Genomic DNA, 16932 nt, shown 5'->3' with positions numbered 1-16932 from the left:
TCTCCCATCGCTTCAGCCCTGTTTGACAGATTATTTCATTTTTAGCAACTCAGAAAGGGAAATCATAATCTTCTGTGGGAGAAATAATTTGTGTTACAGCTCCAGTGAAGATGCATCAATCCTTAGATCTTGTAAATTTACAAAAAAAAAGGCATTTGTGCACATTTTTGTTATTCTTGTAAACACAAATACTGTAGTAAAAATGCAGCAGAATTTTTTAAAAATTTAATTTGTATATTACCCTTCATACAAAGATTACAGGGTGGTTTATAGTATAAAAACAAAGTACATAACATAAAAACAAAACAACAACACCCCATCAAGCAGTACTTGGAAACAAAAATCTTCTATGAGTGGTATTCAGCTAAGCTTTACTCAGAGGCAACCCATTGAAATTAATATATCTACCCTAGTTGTGCTTATTAATGTTAGTGAATCTACATGGAGTAAAGCTTAGCTGAATACCACCATATGTGTCTGGATAGCCCCTTTTGTCATTATGTTTATATAACACATATGTAAGATTATGTTTTCACAGCCTTCCTCTTACAAAGATAAATTGGTTTGATTAATTTAAAGACTGAGTATGCATTTTCTAGATGTGTCCACTTATAACCTATAGCCCCATATGCAAAAACTGCCCTAGGTTATGAACAAGAAAATGATATCATGAAATTAAAAACTAGCCTCAGGGATACAGATTGGCAGCGTTAATAAAAATCATAATGCTGTTAATGGTGAAACTTACAATACACCAAGTTTCTCTTCTAATTTTAGTTTCAGATATACATTGACTTTATCTGTTACTTAATGTTTTGCAGCATTAAAGGTGGGATGCAATCAACTGAGAAAATGAGCTAATTTCAGGAATAGATTGAATTCATTAGAACTGTTATCCACAAGCCCTTTGCTATTGCTTATGGCTTTAAGCTTCATTTGAAATAGGTTTAACTGGCGACCCTTTGGCTTGAACTGCAAGCTATGAGACAAATGTGGGATCCCCGTGTTTGCCTTGTAACACTAAAGTAAGAAAGAGTTAGGCAGGATAGGGCGCCTAAGCCATTATTCCTTCCAAATCCACCCTGGCCATTTTAACCCTACATTTCTCAGCCAAGCTCTGAGATTCGAATAAGCACAATTGGGGGATAAAGAGCTGGAGGGTACATCTTCAGGGGAGAATCAATGGAATAGGGGGAGCCAAGCATCTTAATCCCACCAGCTGTTTCTGTGCTACAAACGCAGCCCCAGCCTTTATAGGAATCTGGCAAAGATGGTGTTGGGAACCTGTGTTTGCCTGTGTAATAAATGCATTGTTCTTCAGTTTTCTGATCCTAAAGGAAGTAGTTTGGACAGGTTTGGACAGAGACAGATCACTGTCCCGTCTCAAATTTAGGAGATGTTGTAGAGCTATAATCGGTATAAAAATAGCCCATTTTTAAACCCAAGAGCCTGGGTTAAATGTTCATTTCAAATCCAAACGGGAACTTAACTACTCAGATTTAGTATTCCACCAAATGTTTAATAATGCCTCCAGTAAGGACAGTTGGTTTGTCCAGCTTGGGAACAAAACCGAGTGTTTCAGTAGGTCTGACCAGCATATCGCAGCATTGTAAACAAATATTGCCCAATGTCCTTGTAGATGTCTTTATTTTATTTTGACCATTTATATCCTATCTTTATTAGTAAGTAAATTCAGGGTAACTCACAAGAAAGTTATTGCAAAAGCCTGTCCCCCCCCCCTTCATAGGACATAATGATATCATGTGATTGACAGGCGGGGGTCCTGCCCATCTGCCAGATTTGGCCCCTTGATGCAGATCCTAATAAGGATCTGTCCCGTGGAGCCAAAAAGTCTCCACACCCTATTCTGTTCCTCAAGAGGACTCTGGAAACTGAGCACAAACAGTATGAGTAGTTCACTAGACTACCCAAAGGAAACCTGTCGGCTCTTAGGACTAGGCAGTTTTAATGGAGCAAGAGGAGTTGGAACAGAAAAATGTTCTGCTGAAAGCAAGTAATTTGAAACTGTGTGTGTGTGATTCATAGGATGGGTGAATTCCCATGTATAATAGGGAAACAATTTGCTGAGTAGGATCAAAGGCGGATCTAGGGGAACACAACTGGTGCAGCTGCACTGGACACGGAGCTTCTGAGGCACCGCAACTATGACATCCAACGGAAGGCGAGAGGTTGAGGGGACACCCACCCACCCACCAGATTTTGGTGTCAAACAGGGCACCACTGAAAGTTGAGACACCAAGGTCTGCCGCTAGCAGAATCTAGCTTTTCCTTGACAGTTACCAAGTCCAAAATACACATGGGAATTCTCTGTATCTGATCAAGATCTGATACCATAATTAGTCTTTCTTAACATGAACATCAGTTAATTGTGCAAACTCTCTGTGACTACTTTTGAGCACTGTTTGGAGATTTCCTTTGGGGAGAAGATGGTGTCCTACCTCTTAACAGGATTAGGAAAATGGCAGCATATTACATTGATATGGCTGCCCATTACCTTCCAGGCAAAAATTAAAGTGTTGGCGAAATTTGAATCTGTTTCTTCAAAAACTTGGCAACTAATTTCATTGTACCCCTTTTTTTAATTGAACAATTCACTGTAGAGCCGGGATGAAACTTAAAGCTGTTCCAGAGCAGTGATAAAGTAATTATGGGACATTTTGGCTGCTGAACTACCTTTATTAAGGTTACTTATGGACTTTAGTATCTTCTGTAGATTGATTCTGCTGTTAAAACCTGAGCCGCAGTGTGTATCACACACTTTTATATAGTCTCAACTGCAACAGATTTCACAGTCTCCTATTTTATCTAAAGTGGGATCTTAACTGTAAAGTAAGTAGAAAAGAAGGGAAAGGTGCAATTTCATTAAGCTCTAACATATCATTGGCTGTCAGGCTGGCCTTGTTATGCTGTCCATCCTCATTTAACTATCCCACAAGATCTCTTAATGAAGTTAAGCCCCAAGTTCACTCCAATAATTCTGTGGCAAGAGTTTGTGCAATGTAACAATTCATCACTTGTCAGGAAGGCACTTTTAGTTTATACATTTAATAAGGGCATCCTCTAGCTTGGTTAATTAGAAGTGAACAGTTTGCATATTTACTAAATGTGGAGTGTCATTGCCACCACGGCCTATTGCCTACATGAATTATTTCTCTATCTGCAATAAACAGCTGGGTAATTATTACTGCCATAATCAGATAAATTCCCTCTGTAAGGCTTTTCTTACATGGCAATTCTTTGAACTCATCGAAAGCTGAACAAAATTTATGAACTCCAGTAGCTGGGCCACTTTTTCATAGTATACTGTCCCTATTTCAAGGACACATATAGCATTATAAATATTCCATAAATTAGGAGGGTAAATATGATTACCTAAAGATGATATATTAATAAATGAGATTTTTGAAAACACAATTCTTGGGTTGTAACTGATTAAATTATATCACTCCTGCTCTATGCAGTTGTAGGCATCTGACAGGGTATCTGCGGTTCAGGATAAAGGGCCAGGCACCAAGATTGGAAGTAAAATTATCTGGGAGAGAAACACCAGAGGAGAGGGGTGTTTGCTCTGTTCATGTTAAGAGACTTGTAACTCTTCTTTCATACGCATGAAATGTTAGGTGGGATTTTAGATGGGGGGAATGTAGTGGGCCATTAAAACAGTACCTTATCTTGCTTTTTAATCATTGTGTTATAATTATTCTTTCTAGAGACAAACTGAATTTACTGGTGACTAATTGACTGATATGGTTAACAGGGATAGCCAATGTGGTGCCCTCCCGATGTTGTGATCTACAATTGCCAGCAGCCCCAGACAGCATGGTCAGTAGTCAGGGGTGTTGGGAATTGTAGTCCAAAACATCTGGAGGACCCCACACTTTCAGTTCTGTGGCTAGTTGTACCCACACATTTTTGTTTGTCCCCAGGACATGTTATCTGTTTTTTTCTGGCTTGGCTTTAGTTTTTTTATAGGGTTTGGACTATGAGACTTCACTGGACCCTTCTAAAAGGGAAAAGGCATTAAGTGAAGAAGGGAAAGTGTAAGAATAGGAACAGTTTGCAAGGAGCTAGCTCTCTAAACTGGGTGAATGGGCATTAAATGTGATTCAGTGCAATCAAGTGTAAAGTTACACACACTGGGTTAAGTAATTCTAACTTTTTATGGGGGCTGATGGGAGTTGTAGTTCAGCAACATCCTGAGGGCCAAGGGTTCTTCACACCTGACTTAAAAAGAATATGGCCATAGTATAGTGTTGCCATACATCCAGAAATTCCCAGGCATAGCTGGAATACTGCAGTTGGAAGCAGTGTCTGACGGAAATTGCTGAAATGTCCAGAAAAATCCGGACATGTGGCAACCTATGTTGGTAGTGTTGTTTTTGGCGATTTTCCTTAAAAATAGCTCAATTTTTGTGTGTGTGGTCCTTTTGGCAATTTTGCCAAACAAGCTCAACAATTCTGGCCCATATTTTGAAACATGGCAACCCTACTATAGTGTTATTTCTCACAAAGCTTATACACGCTCTCCTTGTTACATTTTGGGAGGTTCTCAGAGTGAGTAAGTAGAAAACTACTGTATCTTTCTGCAGTAAAACTCCTGAAGCCTCATTTAATTGTAACTCAACTCCCTCCCTCATCTTAAATGTACATATAACTTCTTGGTGGTTTTTCGTAGACTCCTGTGTCTCATCTCCTCTCTACTTAGCTTAGCTCTGCTAGTGAAAGTAAATATTGGGGCAGGAAGGCAGTAATCAGAGGAATCATTGCTGATGCACTACTGACTGTGATCCCCAGAAATTGATGTAGTGCCAATTCATGTTGAAAGCTCTTTTATCGACTTTGAGGCTCAGAGAGCTGATGTAAGTGTATTGGTATCTTTTTAAAAATACTTTTACATAGATGCTAGATTATAAAAAATTGGCCACCACTAAATTAGATTTGAATTTGATGATAAGTGAGATTAAAGAAAACATAAATTTTTTGGAGAATTGCTAGATTATATTTAAATGAGTGGATATAAGATCGTAAACAAGTTGATAATTTGCTTGGAAAAACCTTTTTACGATGTAAATGGGAGCGGGAGACGTGAGGGAGTCCAAAGAAGCGATGAAACCACGTTATGATATAAGCAAGGTTGCTTATTATTTGTGCATTTGTATTCAAAAATTTTAATAAATATTTATATATAAAAAATAAAATAAAAATACTTTTACATAAATAAATGCTTACTACATGTGTTGTAAAAAAACTTTTACTGAAGATTATTGGTACAATCAAATAACCAATTGATAGCCAGAAACAAATTTTACACTTCACTGGCCACGTGGAGAAATCATGGTAATCATAAACCATAGTTTACCATGCAAGAGTGTGTTGTGTCCATTTCACGCTTCCCTACCACTGCTTGGGAAAAACAAAGTGCAATACTTGGCTTAACATCATGGCTGCGTTGGGGATTGTGATTCGTTTTGGTGAAACCAGGATTGCTAAACCCAGAACAAAGCTTAGATTTGCCTACAAGCTAGGATACTTCATTTGAACGCAGCAATAATTTTATAGGAAAGGAAGAAGCAATGACTTAGATCCCAAATCATAAAGACCAGCAATAGATTATCTTGGCATGAAATATGTAAACCTCTATCATTTTTACCTTTCTAGTAGATCTAAAGAATAGAGCAGGCATAGGGAAACGCCAGCCCTCCAGATGTTTGGGACTACAATTCCCATCATCCCTAGCTAACAGGACCAGTGGTCAGGGATGGTGGGAATTGTAGTCCCAAATATCTGGAGGGCCGGAGTTTTCCTATGCCTGGAATAGAGAGTTGGAAATGTGGTCATGAGATCAACAGACTAGTCTGATACTGTATCCCTCCTGATATGATGACTCCATCAGAGTAAACCACAGTTTTATTTTGTTTTTATTAATGTTTTACTGTGAATATGCCCTATCTTGACTGTTCTCTCTACCCTTTCCTATACAAATTATACACTATTTTGATTTGTCTGAAATGCCCTTTCCTTTCCTTAATGCTACATATTTATAGTTATACAGTCACAAGATCACAAACTTCTTATTAAAATGCAAAACAAAATGCAATAGTTTGATAAAGTTCAATGAAAGTATGTCAGTATAAATCTGCAAGATCTTAGTGTTGAGTGCATCACCATTACGGTCTGAATACGGCTGTAATCATCATTTAAAGACATCTACTAAAGTGCTAGGAAAACATTATATATGTATTTTTAACATTTATAGAAACAGAAGGAGCACTGTCAACCAAATTTGCATCTCATAGCTGGAACCAACACCACTGCACACTGCATAAATGAAAACTCAGAATAACAATAAGTTACCTTGGCACATGAATGAGTTTTATTTTTAATACCTAACCAAAAGTGAAAAATTCACAGTCTCAGACATTTGTTGCATATAATCTTAGTTGAATCATGATGACAAGTGTTCCTAAGTGCATTACTTCTAAAATATGAATGCATTTAACTAGTGAAAGGATTTAAATTATTGTGGCATTTTACCATAAAAAGATTCTATTCCTTTTTCTCCAACTTTCCCAAAGCTTTATTAGGCCTTCATTCTCGCTTTTGCTGACTTTTACCATTTTGTAGGGCATTTGGGGGCAGAATGTCAGGCACAGGTTCACATATTCATTTTTCTTTGTAACTTCACTAATATCCTATGCATAGGGTAGGAACATAAGAAGAGCCAAGCCAAGTTTATATAGGATTACATGACAGACAACATTTTAGAAGAGGAATTCCTAGTTCATCCTCATGCTGAAGGGCTTTTCTAAGATGGTGCCATCTGAAACCAAAATGTATGCCACGTTCTTCTAACCAATTTTTATTCATATGTAGATTTACATAATTCAATCAATTAATTTAGCAATTATGAATGATAACTCATAGGATAAAGGAATATTCGTTTATTTGGGTTGACAAAAAAATATGTAACATCCTTAATCTGAATGGTCAAATTATGGGGCCCTGATTCCCCCTTCAGATTCAACTGATTTTTGCTGCATTGTGATTTCAAGAGGATGATACACTGGTACCTCTGGTTATGAACTTAATTCGTTCCGGAGGTCCGTTCTTAAGCTGAAACCGTTCTTATCCTGAGGCGCGCTTTCGCTAATGGGGCCTCCCGCTGTGCGCGTGTCTTTGGCGCGCGATTTCCGTTCGCACCCTGGAGCAAAGTTCGCAACCGGGAGCAGCTACTTCCGGGTTAGCAGAGCTTGTAACCTGAAGTGTTTGTAACCAGAAACATTTGTAACCAGAGGTACCACTGTACTGAAGTCTAGGGGAAAGATTCAGTTAAAGGGTCCCACTAATGGAAGCCCACACAAGGACTTCTTGCTCAGTGGGGCTAATGTTGTATGATTTCATCAGCATTATGTTTAATTTTCTTTGTAATTGTTTCTCTTTCAAAGGGTTCCCTTTATTGTTTTTATTATGCAGGGCATGTTAATGGCTATATTTTTAAGTGGTTTGGGGTTCTTATTAATTTTTTTGTATTTTTTTAACAATTTAATTTAAAAGTTTTCAGGAAAAGTAAAGGAAAATGTGCATGTGCTTTCACCTGGAGTGATCATTTTGTTCCTTCAGTATTTTCCTTCAGGGCCTAACCTTTGGTAGAGACTGTCTCCCTTTTTTTCCTTCCCTCACCTTTGATTCCCAAGCATGTCTGCCCATGAGAGACCCACTGCAGAAACATATACAGTGGTACCTCGGGTTACAAACGCTTCAGGTTACAGACGCTTCAGGTTACAGACTCCACTAACCCAGAAATAGTACCTCGGGTTAAGAACTTTGCTTCAGGATGAGAACAGAAATCATGTGGTGGTGGCAGCGGGAGGCCCCATTAGCTAAAGTGGTGCTTCAGGTTAAGTACAGTTTCAGGTTAAGAACGGATCTCCAGAATGAATTAAGTACTTAACCCAAGGTACGTACCACTGTACTAGATGCACTGAATTAGAATATTCACTGCCGTCTAATTTGCTTGCACCAGTTCAGGATGATGCTTAATTCCTATCAAATCTTGCTACCTGGGAACATACATTTATTTTCTGATATCATTGGACTTCCCTTAAGAATCTGCAGACAGTTGGGGTGCCTTCTGCTTGGGAATTGGTACCACTCTAGAAGCACTGTTATAGTAGGGCATAAATAACATATAATTCTTTGTTAAAATAGTTCCTTGTTTTTAGGTTCCCTATTCAGTCTTAGATTCCTACTTATATGCCTCTTTGAATCACTGCTTACTTATACGTAGGACTCTGTGTGAACCCATTTGAGGAAGAAATCCTGTTGTTGTAACTATTGTTCTTAAAAATGTGCTCATTCATCACATTCCTGCACTCATCCCAACTCAAACCCTGTTTTTCCTTCTATAGGTGTATGCTAGAGAGCTTAGAACTCTCTCTTTCCACCTATTCATTGTTCTAGATCACTAGCCACCTAGTGTTGAACTAGGGTCTAACAACCACATCATGTTTTTATACGTATAATTCATTCATATACATAAATTATAGTGTTTCCCTTAAATATTATATAAGATACAAGTTCAACAAAAAATACCATCTTACAAGTTCAACAAAAGATACCATCTTAGCTTTTTCTGTGTTGCCAGTTTAGCATTGATATATATTGTGAAGAAAATGAGCTCTAAAAATGTAGGCTGCCTGTTCACGTAAAAAAGAATTATATCTGCTCTTCAATTCTGTGAGTAATATTCAACTAAGTTTTACTTAGAGTAGACCTATTGAAATGATTGAAAATGACTAAACTAGGTCCATTAATTGCAGTGGGTCTAGTCTGAGTAAAATATAGTTGAATACCATCCTATAACTCCCAGGGCGGTTATTGGACTAGCATTGGAGATTAAAGAAGAAAGGAAATACTTGTTACTGATATAGCCTTTATGCTGCAGTGATTGTTCATAAGAAAATTATTTGCTGCCAAGTTCTGCATTTTTTGACAAATGTAATTTAATTTTACCAAATTACTATAGTGAATAGTGAATCATCCATTCAAAATAATAATAGTCAACTTTCATTGATGAAACAAAATTGTTTTATTGTTTCATTGTTTCATTGATGTTTCATTGATGAAACAAAATTGTTTCAATTAATTAAATTGAATATATATTTGTATATAAATGCTTTTCTTCTGTGTTGTCCAGCACTTACTCGTTTTTGGACAATTCTAGCTTTTACCATTGTTGACAAGAAGTTGGATGGAAATGAAGAACTTGTAAATATTCATTCGTAGGCATTTTATTCTCTGTGGTTCATAGATACTGAGGCTGACCAGACAAATCTGCAACAAAAAAAGTGTAATTACTAAATAGGAAACATATGTACCAATGTTGACAGGTGTAATTGCTTTTAAAAATCTGAGAATGTATGTTTATATATTTTTATTAATGTTATTGTAAAAATGCTTATTTACTCACATTTCTCGGCTCTGAGATCTGTTCCTTGAGGACAAAGAAAGGTCACCAGTCTCTCCAAGTCCTAGTTCTTTGTCAAAAGTGGACACAGTTAATGAGGTTGGTTTGGTACGGCACAAATTCTCAGACACAGATAGAGATCCTTTCAATGGAAACAAATTTGTTTGGCTTTACCAGGTTACTTAGCGATTAATAATAGCCTTGAGATGCAGGTCAAAAAGGTCAGTGTACCCGCTTGCCAATACAATCTAAAATGTACAGCAAGTCCAGGTCTCCAGGCTTGGAGGCCTCCAAACACTATGCATAAAGTAAAACAGGCTATTTTCCAACTTCTTTTTTCATATTAATAAGCAATTTTCAAGAGAAGTGTGGCAAAATGGGGGCCATGCCACTCTAAGTAATTCATTTATTTTGCAATTTAATCTTATGTTGGAAAAAAATTACACTGCTGCAAAAGCATAGCATGGTGATTTTTAAACGTCAGTATGTTTCATAAGTAACCTTGTATGAAATATTGTATTAGAAGCCTTTAACAGTAAAAGGCAACAAAAAGAAAAAAGAAAACATTCCAGGGATTGAAACAGAATAATACATCTTCTCCTATCTTTAATTTATTTCTGTTTTGTTCTACTTTTGCCTTGTACATTTGAAAGAAAAACATGTGTGATTTACTTAATATTTTACTCTACATGTTATGGATTAATATTTTGATGGAAAAGTAAAAAATGACATAGCATATAGATTTTTGTAACAGAGTTTTCTATATCTATGGTAAAAATATTGCCAGATTGCATGTTTTAAAAAGTTATGACCCATTATACTGAAAATATTATTTATTTGTTTTGTATCCTGTCATTCATCAACAAGCAATCTCAGCATGGGTTACATCATAAAAAAGGGGGGAAATACATCCATTGTAATAAAATGCAGTAGCATTACAAACAACATCAAAATGTTCCATATCTACATATTTATAGATAGCGAGAAACTGAAAATATCTATAATTGTAATGGAGTGAAAATGCTCTGGTTTTGTGATGGACAGAGTCAACTGATTGTTGCATGATCATCATAGTTTTCTGAATAGCTCTGTAATGCAATGAAATTCACAGTCCTACACTTCACACAGGTTTAACTCTGATTATTTTTCAAAGCAAACCTTTAAAGTGCTTCTTGCGTTTAGCCTTTATTTCAGGAGACTCCCACTGTGCCAAGACCACAGTACTGTAGTAAGTAACTGATGATGTAAAAGAGAGAACTTGTAAGAACTTATAACTCTGGAGGTGAATTCTAGGGGTAGGAAGCCTGAAGAAACCTAGTTTTCAGTTCATGTCCTAGCTGGGAAGCTTGAGGGCCCATAGCAAATTAGATGAAACTCCAATTTTGGATAAGGAAACTGCTGATAAAAGTGGTTCCACACCACATGGACATCTTCAGGAGAAGAAAAAGCTAAGGAATGAACCCTACACAAATCTGGAGTGGAGTCTCTAAGGTAGTTGAATGGTGTCTTGTGGGCCATCATTGACTATGGGCTAAAAATGATCAGCATTGACCTTGCTGCTCTACAGGAGACCAAACTTCAAATGACAGCCTCCAAGAGATGAATGACACCTTTTTCTGGCAAGGAGGGCATCCAGAAGAACCACATACTCACGGTATAGGCTTCACAGTGTGGAACCCTCTTCTGTCCGCAATAGAACCGCTGACCAAGGGCTCAGAATGCTTGCTTTCCCTCACCTTTCAACCACCTCCAGTCCAGTTAACATATTGAATGTCTACACTCCCACTAGACCAGGCTCTCGGGAGGGTCCCAGCCTGCGAACACCTGGGAGATTTCAATGCTAGAGTTGGAGATGATCATCACACGTGGGGCAACTTCATAGGCCCCTTTAGTATTGGCAGCATGAACAAGAATGGACAACAGCTGCTAGATCTGTGTTCATATCACAGCCTCTGAACCATGAACAGGTTCTTCTCTACCAAGGCAAAACAGCAAGTGTCATGGAGATGTCCAAGATTGGGGCACTGGCACGGGCACTGGCTGCACTTGATTGTCACCAGGTGATTGGCACTGAACTGTGATCATGTCACATGGAGCTACCACAGTGCCAACTGTGACACAGATCACTCACTAGTGATGAGCAAGATCCTTCTCCGATTCTGTCAAAGAAGCTCTACTGAACTGCCCCAGAGACAGCATCAAAGCAAAGTGGAACTACCTACAACACAGTTATGTGTTTGGCAAAAGAGAGCAGCAGATCCCTGACTGAGCCTGGCATTAAGAACATGGAGCCTCTTTGGCATATTCTTCTCCTTGTTGCTCTCCTATGTCTTCAGCTCGACTGAAGACGGTGTCTACATCCATTCAAGGAGTGGTGGGGGACTATTTAACCTGAGACGTCTGCACACCAAGACAAAAGTGTGGTGGGTCCATATCTGAGAGAGGTTCTTTGCAGATGAGGCAGCCTTGATTGTGCACTCCAAGGAAGCTCTAGAGTCTCACCAACCAATTTGCCCAAACCTGTATGGGATTCGGCTTTGCCATCAGCCTGACAAAGACCAACATCCTGGGTCAGGACATTGCCTGGGTGTGTCTAAGTGCAACCAGCTCCTCTTTGAGAACACGTGCACGGTCCTTCACATATGTATTGGGGATTTTTTCATATGTATTGAAGCTTTCCATTTATAGGGTAGGCAACCGGTGTACCCCTTGAATGCATGCAAAAGTGCCCTGCATGTGCCCTTTGTATCTACACGGGGCTCTTTGAATTAATTGTAATATTTAATTACATGCATCCAAACCAGTGCCATTAAAATCAATGGGAGTTTTGCTATTAACTTTACTGTGCTGTGGATTGCACTCCCTGATATTTAATTGATATGGAATATGTTGAAGTATTATAAATATTTACCCTACAGGAACTGAATTATTTTCAATGCTGTATTTTACATAAGATGCCCAGAAAAAGGTCAGAACTTACCTAATTAACATTTATTAAATCTACATACATCGCTGAACAAAATTTATGTCTTTCACACACAAGGTTAATTTGAATTAGTGTTTCTTAATACCAATAACAACAAATGTTAATCAAGCTAACTTCTACTCTGGGTATATGTTAGTGAGGGTGATACTGTAATGCGTTGTTATAAATATATTATGCAATCACATTTTATCTATGAAATGTTTTAAGGGTTCAATAATTGGCAATAGGATTAGTAATTTATTAGAATAATAATAATAATAATAATAAATTTTATTTATATCCCGCCCTCCCCAGCCGAAGCCGGGCTCAGGGCGGCTAACAACACTAAAACAATACAACATTATAAAACATTATAAAAATGAGTTAAAAACAAAATTAATGGCAACCATAAGCTAAAGTCTTGAAAAGATTGCCAAAGGAGGGAGTCAGGCTGCGCCCTAACAAAAGGCCAGGTGGAACAGCTCTGTCTTGCAGGCCCTGCGGAAAGATGTCAAGTCCTGCAGGGCCCTTGTCTCTTGTGACAGAGCGTTCCACCAGGTTGGAGCCGCAGCCGAAAAAGCCCTGGCTCTGGTTGAGGCCAGCCTAACCTCTCTGTGGCTTGGGACCTTCAAGGTGTTTTTATTTGAAGACCGTAAGTTCCTCTGTGGGGCATACCAGGAGAGGCGGTCCCGTAGAAACAAATTCACAGGGTAGAAAATTCCTGCAAGAGTTCTCTTAACTAATTACTTAATCTTCTGTGTCTTAATACTGAATCAGACCATTTGTTCATGTAACCCAACACTATCTACTCAGACTAGAAGCAGAAGTCCAAGGCAGAAGGATAATGGTCTGGGGTTGTGTGGAGGTCAAATACACATTACTATTTCTGAAGCAGGGTCCCCCCAGTGTCCTTGCCTCCAGCATCCTGGAGCCAACCAGTCAGCATAAAAGGGGAGATTTTAGCCAAAAAGTATTTTCACCCTTTCTGTTGATTTGAGCCAATCCGAGTTGAAGGAGGTGAGTCAACCACTGAGGATTGACTTGTAGGGACACTCTGGAGTCAGATGCGCAAGAACAACATCGATGAGTTGTTCTGTGTATTCCATATAAAAACACAAGCTGCTTCAGTTTCAAAAAACTGATGTTAAAGTTCTGCTACAGACAATGGAACTTCAGGGAAAACACAACTCAATTCACTCCAAAATAATATATTGGAGCACTCCAAATCATATACCCATGTACATGCACAGAAAATAGTAGATCTAGCTGAAAGGCAACACATAGAGAACTGCACTAATTGTTGCAATGCCTCCCTAATTATTATTGCTGTATAATCTTACAAGGTTGTATAAACTTGGAAAGGGACATGACTGTGAGGAGGTCTGGTTGTGAGGGGGTATAGCTGTGACTATTATGCAGGGACCCTGCATTTCTGAATTTGCTAGTACACTCCTGGTCCCAGGTCCATTGGGGAGGGGTTTCCACTTCTGTCACCTGAGATATACCACTGGTGCATGGCCCCTCTCCCAATAAATATCCAGTAATGAGCAATCTCTATAGGACCCTCTCTGTCAGTCTCTTTATACCTGTAACCTTGTGACTCAGAAAGGTAGACAAATGCTTATTCAACAGCAAAAACACAGGATAGTTCCTTATTTACAACCTCCCCATGCTTACTGAGCTCTGTTAGTAAGCAGAATGTTGAACTTAGAAAGACCATTGGTCTAACTAAGCATGGCACTACACAGTCATCCATAAGTATCTATTCTAGGGAGGCTACAAATTTTCATGTGGCATCTAACTCGCATAACCAACTACACGTTTCCTTCATGCTCCGGTACTATATGGAGAAGTTTATTCCTTTATCTTTAACTCCTGCCCCAACATTAAAATATCATGCCGTGTTTAGGGAAGCTTAAGTTTCACAGCTCTGTATTGGGAAGCTTTTGATGTCTGATGTATCTTGGTTGTTTTTATATTCTGTTGGAAGCCTCCCAAAGTGGCTGGGGCAACCCAGTCAGATGGATGGGGTACAAATAATTATTTTAATGTTATTATTAAAACTAAAACCAGTCATTTCTAAACAATTTGTAAGCTGATTTTGTTCTAAAAACATAGATACAAGGATACATAATAGTTTACCTATGAATCTTTAAATCTTGTTTATATGAAGCTGGATCTCCCAGAATGGGTGAGAATCTTAGTGCATTGGCTGAATGTCTCTTGAATTCCTTTGTTCTAACAGTACTAGCCAGGCATTGCTGAATGTAGCCAATCCTGATGTTGTCGATTTCAGTAAACAGTGGACGATGCCAGCATATCACTAGGGAAGGTGGGCTGGGAAAGACTTTTTAAAGCACTGATGCCTTTTTACATTGGCCCAGTAATCATTTAAATGTTTTCATGCAGGAAAGAACTGGAAGAGTTTGCAGAGATGAAGGAGAAAGAGGAACAGAAAAAAGCCCTCGAAATAGAAAAAAGGAAAAAGGATTACCTCGCCCAAAAGATGCATTACCTCCTTAGCACTGTGCAGGTTGGTGTACCTGTCCCTGACAGCTCATGCAAACCACTGAGGCCCCTAGCTTGACAGAGATAAACTAGCAGGCTGAATGGGACATGACTTGTTGAAAAGATATCACAAAGACACTACTTCGAGTTCAATTTAGTGCATTTCTATAGGCGAGAGCAGGTACCATGACTGCTGCATGACACGACAGCAGCTTCATAGAGGCGGCATCAGCGCGGCTGGCAGAAAGAGTCCAAGTCAGCAGTTTGATCTGCCATTGTGATAACACAACACAAAGGGCATAACCTCACTTTAAAAACTCATTTTGACTGGCTTATTGTTGTGGTTGTTTCACTTGTCAAGGACTAACCAGTTATTAAGCTGAGGAGGGGTTTCATATTTTTCCTGTTTTAATTGAGCTAATGCTTTGATCAGAATTACATTACTCCACTATGTTTCAAAATAGGTGATTAAGAATAGATTATCTGTTTAAAAAAAAAACCAACAACTTTCCAGAGTGATCTTCTTGGGTCAGCAAATTTACCTTGATTACCTTCTTGTAGACAGTACTCTTGAATATATTCCAGCAGATCTATTTACTCTTCTTAGAAGATTTGCTGGAATTCTGAAGAGCTATTTGGTATGACAGATGTTCCCCTCTTTAATCCCTGCTTAAGTTCATCAGTGCAAATAAGTCTTTTCCTGCCTGCGATAAGTGCTTATTTATATGAACATCCATACTGGAAATGCAAGCACAATTGTTTCAGTCTTAAATGGGTATCTGTTATTGATGATTAGACTTTTTATTTAGTCATGCTCACTTTTTGCTTAACAAGTGTCATTCTTCCAATGAGGGATCGAAGACAACAGCATAAGATTTTGCCATAGAAAATTTAGCTCCCTTCTTTTGTGTCACATCAATCATGAATAAGCAATGTTGGAGTTTGTTTACCTAAGCTGCATAGCAATTAATTATGGGAAAGTGAACTGATTAGTGGAAATTAGTTATTTTAATTGTAAATTTAGTGAAATCAAGGCTTGTTTGTGAAGAAACAGAAGAAAGGACTAATTAGTAAATCAATATTATTAAAAATGAATTATTCATCTGCTCCTTGAAAGAAAAAAATCTCTCTGGGAAAGGACTTTTCATTGTTTAAAACTTTAATTTAGATATATAAATACATCCAAATATTTCAAAGAGTGGACAAACCGCATCTCAATGAAGATTTATGGGGTATTTATGGTTAATTTGGAAATTTAAGATTTCTCATCCTCATAATTTCAAGACAATCTACAAACATGCTAATCAAATGGTGCAATATGTAGCAACATGTGAAAATCACACTTGTCTCTGAAGTGTAATGCACTTATTGAAATATTGCTTAACAATTTAAGAACTAGCACTTCAGGTCCCAGCCCCAAAATGCGCCAATGTCATTGCAGAATTGCGGTATATCTTACATTCCCTGTGATTTGATATGCAGCAGGTTAATGCAAATATGCAAATTATACACACACACACACATTAAAATATACAGATTTGTTGCATCCTTATATATTACCTTCTCACGGTGTCTAATGCTGGTATAAACTTAGCATACAAAGAAGTTAAAAATAGAATTGGAATTGTATTTTGATTAAAACTGAGGTTGCTAGAAGACAATGCCTGGAGAAATAAATGACAAGCTCTAAAACTTTATCCTTATGAAATATTGAGCTTTTAATCAACGTTCTTCGTTTATTGGTGGTTTCAATAACTAGTCAAGTAACACCTAACACATCTAAGCCTTCCTTTGTTTGAAGAAAATTCTTTCTTCATCATCCCTATAATTATGAAGAAACTTGCCATAGAATCTATGCCAGTGTTTTCAAGTCATAAATTATGTTATCTGCTCCACCTACTGGTTGCCTTGTGGAAGAGATCCAACTGCGTACTACAGTTAGAAATACACTGAGATAGTGTTAAGATCTATC

General features: G+C 38.1%; 1 protein-coding gene across 1 annotated transcript in view; it reads left to right on the top strand.

The window, feature by feature from the left end:
- The window catches only part of SPATA17 (spermatogenesis associated 17), a 73438-nt gene that overhangs the window by 12353 nt on the left and 44153 nt on the right, over positions 1-16932 (top strand). The window contains 1 exon segment of the mRNA XM_081857827.1: positions 14862-14985. Coding sequence (XP_081713953.1) covers positions 14862-14985 — 124 coding nt within the window.

This window comes from Podarcis erhardii (assembly GCF_964252035.2).
Source record: "Podarcis erhardii genome assembly, chromosome: 3".
In the NCBI taxonomy this organism is placed as follows: Eukaryota; Metazoa; Chordata; class Lepidosauria; order Squamata; family Lacertidae; genus Podarcis; species Podarcis erhardii.
This window is presented reverse-complemented; position numbering and strand designations above follow the sequence as displayed.